This window comes from Vigna unguiculata, chromosome 1 (assembly GCF_004118075.2).
Source record: "Vigna unguiculata cultivar IT97K-499-35 chromosome 1, ASM411807v1, whole genome shotgun sequence".
NCBI classification, from domain to species: Eukaryota; Viridiplantae; Streptophyta; class Magnoliopsida; order Fabales; family Fabaceae; genus Vigna; species Vigna unguiculata.
The window spans coordinates 33839500-33849417 of NC_040279.1; the positions used below are offsets into that span (position 1 = coordinate 33839500).

At 28.5% G+C, this 9918-nt stretch overlaps 1 protein-coding gene across 1 annotated transcript; it reads right to left on the reverse strand.

The window, feature by feature from the left end:
* Window positions 1–6324: 6324 nt before the first annotated feature.
* Window positions 6325–8733, reverse strand: LOC114179005 (adenylate kinase 1, chloroplastic-like). The gene is made up of 4 exons (XM_028065223.1): window positions 8424–8733; window positions 7296–7436; window positions 6907–7179; window positions 6325–6836 (listed from the first exon to the last, which is right to left on the reverse strand). Exons 1-4 carry the CDS (start codon window positions 8661–8663, stop codon window positions 6693–6695), a joined length of 798 nt encoding a protein of 265 aa, XP_027921024.1. The 5' UTR covers window positions 8664–8733; the 3' UTR covers window positions 6325–6692.
* Window positions 8734–9918: the final 1185 nt, after the last annotated feature.

Here is a 9918-nt window from a genome sequence, read left to right on the forward strand (position 1 = left end):
AAAAACGGTATTATTGTCTAAAACTTTGATTCTTTAAAGAGTTTAAAGCTTAATTTTTTCTGTTGTTCTAGAGATTTTGTAATTCAGTTTAACTTGTATGTTATTTTTGTTGAAAATTACCTTTTGTAATCTTCTGAAAAAAAAAATGTCATTTGGGACGTGTTCATGTTAGATCATGTTTCAGTTAATAATAATTACCCAAATTTTGTTATATAGATTAAATTTGTGTTTCTAAATAAGAATATATTGTTGTGTAGTTATAATTTAAATTTTTTATATAGTTAAATTTTTATTGTTTTTTGTATTTATCTTTATTTTTTTAAAAATTATAATTTTTTTTATTTAAATGAGTTGATATGCTAAATATTATTTAAATGTATTTTTTATCATATTTTTTTATTTCTTGTTTTAAATTATTGTTACATTAGTCTTTTTTTTATTTTTTATATGTAATTTGTTATAAGAATTTTTGTAATTATGGACGGAAATAAATTTTTCGATAAATCCAATTTTATTATTAGATTTGATTAACAAATTTTGAGAATTTAAATTATCGAAAAATATTTATGTTAATTATTAATTCGTCAACAAGATCCGTTAATAAATTATAACTTGTAACACTGATGAATTTTTTTTCAGCAATGTATTTGACAATACTTTTCATCAATAAATTTCATTAATAATTTGATATTTTTATTACTAACGGATATTTTTATTGGTAAATTTGTCGGTAAAATGAATCACAAATTTCCCACAAAGTTTGAGAAAATGGGTGAGAAAAAAAAGAAGAAAGAAAAAGATGAGAAAAATTAAGAGAAGGAGGAGAGGAAGACAAGGAGACGTGGCAACAGTGCAGGTGGCGGTGGCGGTGGCGAAGAAAATTCAATTGCAATATTTGTCTACAAATTTTACCAAAGGCTCTAATATGTCAATAAGTACTAACGAATTTAGGGTTGTTGACAATTATTAACGGATCGTGAAAATTCATTGATAAAATTTAGGATTAAATATATTTTTTCGTCATTTAACTTTTAATGAAAATTGAAATTAGTTAATTTTTAAATTTTTAGTTTTTAACTTTAGAAATACATGAATTTAATCATTTCAACCAAATTTTATTAAGTTAAAATGACTAAATTTTCGTATTTATAAAAATTAATGACTAAAGTAGTCCAAAATTTCAAAAATAAACTAATTTCAATTTTTAACGAAAGTTAAAAAACAAAAATATTTTTAATCCTAAAATTTATCATAACCATGTGACTGACGAATTTTTAATCGTTAATAATTTGTTAATAAACTCAAATGATTGATAGATTTCTATAATTATTGACGAATAATGTCTTTCAACAATACAAGATTTTCTTCGCACACACGATCAAATAATGAAATATTTTTTATTTCAATATATTAATTTCTTTTTTTTACTTTGAACAACATAAAACATTAAAAAAAACCCTAAGAATATCAGAAATGATGCAATGATTAATTTTTTCCAAAATTTTTGAATAGCAAATAATAGATAAAATAAAATCAAAGATATAAAGGAAATATGTTAAAACAGTAATAATAGAAGAAGATTAAATAAGTTAAAAAATAAGTTAGCTGAAGTAGTTTATAGCTTATAAACTATAAATTTCTAAAATAAATTAAGTTGAGGTACTAATTATCTCTCTTGTACTTTTTTTGGTCAAACTAATTTGTAACTTATTTTACGTACATGATTTAATTAATTAATATATAACAATCCATATAAACAAATTATAAAAATTACATATTCATGCTTTCACTTTTTTTAAAAAGAAAAAAAATTATAAAAATTACATAAAGTGCTTCATTACATAGACTTCCAAAAACAAAAATAATTCAAAATCAATATATAAATTTATTATATGTTGGGAATCCAGGTATAAATATAAGTTTCACATCTAGTAAAATGAGAAAATTGAGCATGATATAAGGATCAAAATCCATAAACTCACTAATGTTGTAGGTTGAGAGTTGTGTCAATCCCTTAAGTGTGATTGGACTCATATCTCATTAGTGTTGTATCTTCTACGTGATCCTCCTTCGAAAGATTCAACATTATATACATATGTTTTGGACAAAAAATTTTCCTTAAATCTATTACAATGATCTCTTATGCAACTTTATATATTTATGTATAAAGTATAATTACAATAATCTCACATTACAAAAGAAGGATAAACTATCAAAACTAAGATAAATATACAATTCAATCGTATATCAATACACCAAAAATTCAGCATACTCTCTCTAATTATTTTTAAAACTATAAATTAACAAGTGAACCTAAACTCACGAGAATAAAGATAAAAAATAAAAAATAATATTAGTTCTATAAAACAATATAAGTTTTATGAAACAAGACAAATTCATTGTATAAATAAATATACATACATAAATGTGTATGGGTGCTAAAACTCACTCTCAACTCATCCTCATCAATTGATTTATTTAATTTTCACAATTTAGATAATAAGTGAAATGAGTGCTTTGCTTTTTTAATTATAAGTTCATGTAAATACTACAAATCACAAAGTCACTTAACATACCATCTAAATGTAACCTCAACACACAGTCACACAGTCACTCACGCTGTGTGTTACATTTTTTAATTTTCAAAAAATTTAAGTTAAGATAAATAACAAATATATAATTAATTTTTAATATAATTATTAAATGTAAAATTTAAAAAAAATAAGATATATATAAAAGAAATTAAAATAATAGTTTAAGATAAAAGAGATTTTTAGAATAACGGTTAAAAATAAATTATTTATAAAATAATTAATTTTTAAAATAATTAAAGATAAAACTGGTATTATGAAATGTGAACACAAAAGAAAAAATCATCTTTATATATTGTTATATATATATATATATATATATATATAATTGAAATAATGGACTAAATAATTGCACTAATATTTTCAATTTGCATAAATATTAAATGTATGTTCGTGTTCATTGAACACTATAAATCAATGGAGAATTTTGAAAGCAAATGTAGATTTTTATTTGATTAGAAGATCATAAAGTTACTAGAAGGTAGTGAGAGTTGAGAAAATGTTGTGTTTTGATTCAAAGTGATTATTGTTTAATTGCAAAGGACTTCGCATAAAGTAATACTTGATTATTTCAAAGTTACAACTGGTTAATTGATTTGTTATCCTTACGTTTAAGTTACTTTAAAAAAATATTAGTCGGGTTTATGTAGCTTTAGTCGCTGAAATAATTTCTTTGAAAAATAAATTTAATAAAGAGGTACTCGAATTTTTTTATAGTTACAAGAAAAAGTTGAATAGTTTAAGCATTTTCTGTTGAGAAGTATATGTCGGAAACAGTATCTTTGACGTTTTCATTGATAATTGTGCATCTCAAAGTACTAGAAGAAAATTGTTTTTTAAAGTATTATTATTTTTCTTTTGTATACTAATTTTAAAAGTAGAAGATAAGTTTTTTGTCAATAATGAAAAACAACATAATATGAGCAAGTTAAATTAAAATATAATATATATAAGTTTATTAGATATGTGTTTATTGGTAAAGGTGATTAAGAGATGATAATCATATAATAAAATTAGATTATGAAAGAGGAATTGTTGGGAAAAAAAATTAGGGTTTACTTCGTTGCATTGGGTTTGAGAGTTAGTTGAGGGCACTGAACGTTAGATGGGACGGCAAGTGCACGCGTCCGAGTGTTAGTTGTGTATGTCCCACAAAAATTATATATACTTTTTGTCTATAATTTTTCAAAATTTGTTTTGAAACTATCTATTTTTATTTTAAATATTTTAAAACATATTATTTCCATACACTAATTTAAATAATGTTTTATGAAAGTTATTAAATAAAATTTTAAAACTGGAGAAAATGTATATTCTTTTAAAAATTAAAACTAATTTTAGTTAAGTTTCAGAAGATTAAAAACATTTTCATCAATAATTTAACGCGTCAATGGAATGAAAAATGTGATTTCAAATATCATCATGCTTATACTTTTGTTGAACCAATTGCATGGAAAATTGTATGAGAAAAGCCAGGGTGCCTCAGAATTATTTAACGATACTAGTTGTTGAAACTTGTAACATCAACACTTATCTCAAAATTTTCCAAAGAATAGAAATCTTGATAGAAACAGATAGTTAAAATGATGATACATTATTGGTTAAAATTTTCAATGAAACAAATTTTGTGGCTGCTGCAAAATGTTATAAGAGGACGTATTCATTGAAGCTAATTGATTGGATATGACGAAGTGAACCCAAAAGTTTTGATATGAAAGTTTTGTTTTGGCATATTCAACTTGACTCATGAGTTCCTATAATAGACTTGAAGAAAACCAAAAGGTGAGATACCACTATATGTTGAACATGATTTCAGAAAACTAGTTTATTAGTGTTTGTTTTTTCCTAATTATGTCCAGAAATTAATGCTATTCTATGAGTGCATAAGCAATGCATGTTTTGTCGCTTGCATGTTACTACACAAATCAGAGAGGACCCCAATACCCCATTTTCTGCCTCCAATTGCACAACACAACCTATTTTATTCACTTCAAATTACTATATATCAAACATGCAGGTATAAAATTTTCCTTCCATTTTCTCATACACAGCTAACTTTTTTCTTTTCTAATGGCCCCAACTTTATGGTGTTGGATAAATGCTTTGTGAAAAGGTTGAATATCTTTAATCTGTAAAGGTAATATTCTCTCTGCTAAAAAACACTCTAGAATGAATTCCTGTGCAGTCATATACACACAAAAAAGATTCCTTAACCACTAAACAATTATGCTTTCTGCAGTTTACTACGGTCATAAGATCTAAACTTTGTTAGGTCATATAAACATTCAAAATTTCATTTTCATCATCGAAGATGATATATTAATAAGGAAGCAAACCACACAACTCGCATCATGGTGTAATTTATCCTGTTTCAGGTTGTTATTGTAATGCAGAAGTGAGTCCAAACAAGATGGTGTTAATTTTTTTCTCTCTCTCTTTCTATGCATTAGAAGGACAAAGTAAATTACTAGTTTCTAAAAAGTATTTATCTTCTCCATGTTATTTTTGTTTTTTGTCCTAAGAAGCAACAGGAAAGGAAGAAAATTGTTAGATTTACCTTCAGTTTAACTGATACAAAATCCAAACACGTTAAACATTCTCTTTTTCCGCTTTCGGTTAACGTTCATGCAAGATATCTTATTGATCTTAGGACTAACATATAGTTATGCCTTAGCATGTAAGTGACGGTTGATTTTTAATCTATTTCGAAAAAGGGCTTTAGAGGTGAAAGGGATGGTTTTGGAGAGGTTGAAGAAGACATTGGGGGAGAAACGTGGATAAGATGACAGCTAAGATGCTGATACAGTTACAATGTGTTTGGTTCAAAATTGATTTTCTAAATCAGAATCTCAAAATCAATTAAAAAATAAAAAAAATCAAATCAAATGAAAAACAACTAATTCTTATTTCTGGACCGAAGAATTGATTCATCTGTAATCAATTTTCTAAAGCTAAACCAAACACACGCTTAACCGTGTTGAACCAGTGACTTACTATTGCTAATATAAATGTCTTCCATGATGATTTGCCATTAGTTATATGTATAAATCTGAGTACAGAAACATTATCGTTTGTGTACATATCATTTAACAAAATCTTTTACAACTAATATTCAGTTGTCTCGGAACTTCATACGATCAAACGTAAGTGTCTAGTGGAAACTTCAACAGGGTTATCAGTTATCAAAATTAAAATCTCACTTAAATAACTAACTCAGACCTTAGATGAAAACTATAATTGGAATTTCAAACAATAGTTATGTTCGAAAAACATCACCAAAAGCACATGATAAAATGCAAATTATGTTTTGTCCAAAAGTAAAAGGTGGAACAAAAGAGGAAGTCTTGATTGTTGGGATAAAATGCAGGGCACGATCTATCTTGCACCACAAAAACTTGAGCAGTGAAGAGCTGGTACCGTGCCCTCTCTTAATTTAGCAGCTGATTAAACTTACTGGCTCGCAAACACTACGGCGACCAGCTCGGCCAGCTGCGATGTACCAAGAGGACTATGACAGAATCATTGAGTATTTCTACAAACCTATATACCAATTAGATAATATTGATGAAAAACAAAGCTTTCATCCAAACACTATCAGATATGTGAAATGTAAATTCCTGTTAACACAAAAAGAGAACTCCTATGATTTGAATCACCATAATATACATCCAAAACAGAGTCAACCAAGAGGAGTCATGAGTGGGAATTGAGAAATCGGGAGGCAAAGAAGAAATTAGTACAACAGCATTAGTTCATTCGTATTTCATATTTCAGTTACAACACAGTAATTATGTGCCAAACTTACTGAAGCTTATTGCTAAATCCTAACCAGTCAGCAATTCCCTACAAAATTAACTGTTGCTGACATCATTAAAAAGCATAGAAACCATTGTCATTATTAGCTGAATTAGAATAGTGAAATCCCTACCGGGAAGAGGTTAATATCAGATTCGAACATTTCATGATATCATTATTTATCCAAATAATACCAATAGAGAAGTCCACCCTTTTTGGTTCTATATCTGCAAAAATTTTCAAGCATGCAATACATACATGCATGCAAAGAATGAAATACTCATTTGTGTGGTATGATTTTATATCTTATGCAGCAACGGATTGCTTCTCCTCATAATCATAAAGATTAAGAGCTTGTAGCAACTTAGGCCAAGATTCTGGGATCCCTCCTGGCAAATCAAACTCCAACAGTTTTCCTCTGCTACGGTAAAATTCCTCCACAGGCTGACTCTGCAAGCATGATAGTTATAAAATTAATACAAATGAATGGGAAAATTTAACGAAATAATAACACAAATACCTTTTCACTGTATATTCGAAGCCTCTCTTTGACCACTTCTTCAGTATCATCTGAACGTGTAACAAGCTTTGACATACAATGTGCAGGAGGAAGAAGTGGAGCCATGACCATTCCTGGGCGTCCATTCTCACCCTTGAGGCTGATGGAAGCAACATTAAAATTTCCTCCACACTGATTGCAAATTCTTCTACCTAGGCATTTTGCAAGCAATGCTTCTTCTTGGATCTTCAGATTGACTACTAAGTCAATGTCAGTTACCCCTTCCAATATTTCCTGTTCACACACATGTTAAGCACATTTTTATTGCATTGCTGTTGTTAACAAAGTATGGGAAGGACAGAAAATATAGCCATTGTTTGTTCTGCCACAATGATTGTATCAATACTCACTGCTTGCTTAATTGTTCGTGGAAACCCATCAAGAATAAATCCCGATTCACCTTTTGCTTCCCCATCAGCCAGCCTTTTCGACAATAAATTCATGATGATTTCATCGGACACCAATTTACCTTGATTAACAATTTCTGATAGCTGTAAAAAGACCAAAAGTAGAAAATCAGAAAGTAAAATAGATGGCTTGGTAGATCAAAAATAAATATAATACCCTCTTACAATTTATTTGGTCAAAAACTAGGCTACTTAGAAGTTCAAACCATGTTATCTTCAATTTATACCCAACAGCTTCCAATAAACAGATAAAAAATAGGGCACACCATATGAAACATTGAAATCAAAACCACCACAGATATGTATAATAAAAACCTCAAAAAAAGAGATCAATAATAGTAAACAAAGCTCATACTTGTATGCTTAAAAACATGGAAAATAAAAGCGAGAAGAAACCAAGACTCAATTTCACGGATTCAGAAGACAAAGAAGGCAGACTTTACTTATAACCTAGTAAATAAATAGCATATATCCAACCCCAACAACATAATAATCTTTCGCCACTGTCAAAGAGGCGAATGCAAGAAACTAACAAAAGAAACTATTTAAAGAACTGAAAATCAATAAATTTCATAGATCGCGGCACAGATTTCAAAATAAAGTTAGCCAACAACAAAAATATGCCAAAAGTATTCAGTTGCAAGTTCGAAAAAATAATTCAGATCCACTCCAAGCGTGACTTTCAAATCAGAGATTCAAATCAATTTAATATCCCTGAGTTTGCACTATCATAACCATTTGTTTCTCAAAAACAACATCACTGAAAGGGGACGAACCACAACCTTCGGATCTCAATTCAGCCAATTGAGTGCACCGAATTCCAAAGTTCGTTAATGCCAGAATGAACAACCTAGTACCACAGGGTCGCATAATGACATAACCACTGTTTTTTAATCAGCAATGACATCACTACTGTGATTGTAACTAACAAAACATAGATTCTTAAGATCATTTCACAGGAACGCATTAGATTTAGGTTTCACAACGCGTGGCATAACACATCAACGTCAGAAATTCAAAGTCAACGAAATCGATAAAAGGGTTTTGAAATCCCCAGAGAGAGGTTGAGACCTGGGAAGAAAGTGGGCCGTTGGAGGCAAGCTCGCTACGGACGAGATCTCCGGTGGCGATGTGAGGAACGCCAAGGAGGTTGCAAAGCCGGCTGGCGTATGTGCCTTTTCCCACGCCGGGACACCCCAGGAACACCCACTGGACATTCCTCTCCTTGTGCGGCGGCGCGTGAGATAGAAATCTACGCGCCGCGCAAGGAAAGTACGGGGTGCGCTTTACGAGGCGGGTTATGGCCGCCATTGGAAACGCAGCTAGAGGCAAGAGAACGCGGAGGTGGTATCCTTACAACGCTGAGGCGCACTAGCACTGCATCCTTCTTAAATAAATCTCTTTTTTTCTTTTCTTTTTATTTTCTTTCTTTTCTTTTTTTCCAAGTGTTTGTATCTTTCTTTTTCTTAAATAACTCTTATTTTCTTTTTAAATTTTGGGTAAAACGTGTTTTTTCAGGTAATGGTGAATTTAGTTCCTGAAACTGCGTTACATTATCAAGTTTTTTAAACCAGAAAAATAAAACTATTAAAGCTTTTAATTTGAGTTTTATTTTTTTATTTCTATTTTAATTCCTAATCCGAAGACTTAATTGATAACAACATTAATAATATATTTAACAATTAAAATAAAAATATTTTTATAAATATAATAGAATTGTACACTTTTCTAAGAATTCATATAAATTTTTAATTTAGTAAACAGTATGCTAGAATATAAATTTAGGACTATATTGACTATTTGCTTTAATTTTTTTATTACTATTGTTGATTGTTTCTTAAGCATTACCGTTAGCAGACAATTGTTTTGATTTTGTTATTCATCATTTAGTTAATGTTAATCATTCTTAATACATCACAATATCATTGTGCTTTCTCTTCGTGATAGGATAAACTATTAGAATTTTTATGGGGGGAATTATTATTGATTGAATTATTTAGTTTTATACGATAGATATTAATTGTGAATATTTTTTTACAATAAAAAAATGTTGGATACATAATAATTTCTCCTTAAAAATAATGAAAATTTATATTTTTAGAAAAACAAAATATTACATATACTGTTACTGGAATCTAAATGGTTTGTCCTATTTATTTATCTGAAATGGACACGTGGATAAACAAAATTAACCTTTAATCTTTTAATCTTTTGAAAATTATATTTTTTACACTATTAATCATTATACAATATATCTATTTTTCTTATGCAAGTAACTAATTGGATAACTACTTAAGAGAAGTACAAAATATATTAAAATTGTGAATTTCGTATTAGACAAAGTGAGAGTCTTTATTTCTGTATCCAATATACAGGTAATTAATTAGTGCACAACTAATTAGTTTTAATAAGTGAAACCCTTAAATTTGAAAATTAGTCCCTAATATATTTGTATTGTTTATTGATTATTTAATAAATTTTAATTTTCAAATGGAATACAAATGGTTTCTGTTATTGTTGTTAACCCTAGATACTAAATTCTAAACCCTAAATCCTAAATTCTAAA

Excerpts from the sequence above, each read along its gene's own strand:
- LOC114179005 (XM_028065223.1), bottom strand. The coding sequence starts at position 8,663 with ATGGCGGCCATAACCCGCCTCGTAAAGCGCACCCCGTACTTTCCTTGC. Across the intron at positions 7,180-7,295 it reads CACGAACAATTAAGCAAGCA|GAAATATTGGAAGGGGTAAC; the intron begins GTGAGTATTGAT and ends GTGTGTGAACAG. Across the intron at positions 6,837-6,906 it reads TTCGAATATACAGTGAAAAG|AGTCAGCCTGTGGAGGAATT; the intron begins GTATTTGTGTTA and ends TCATGCTTGCAG.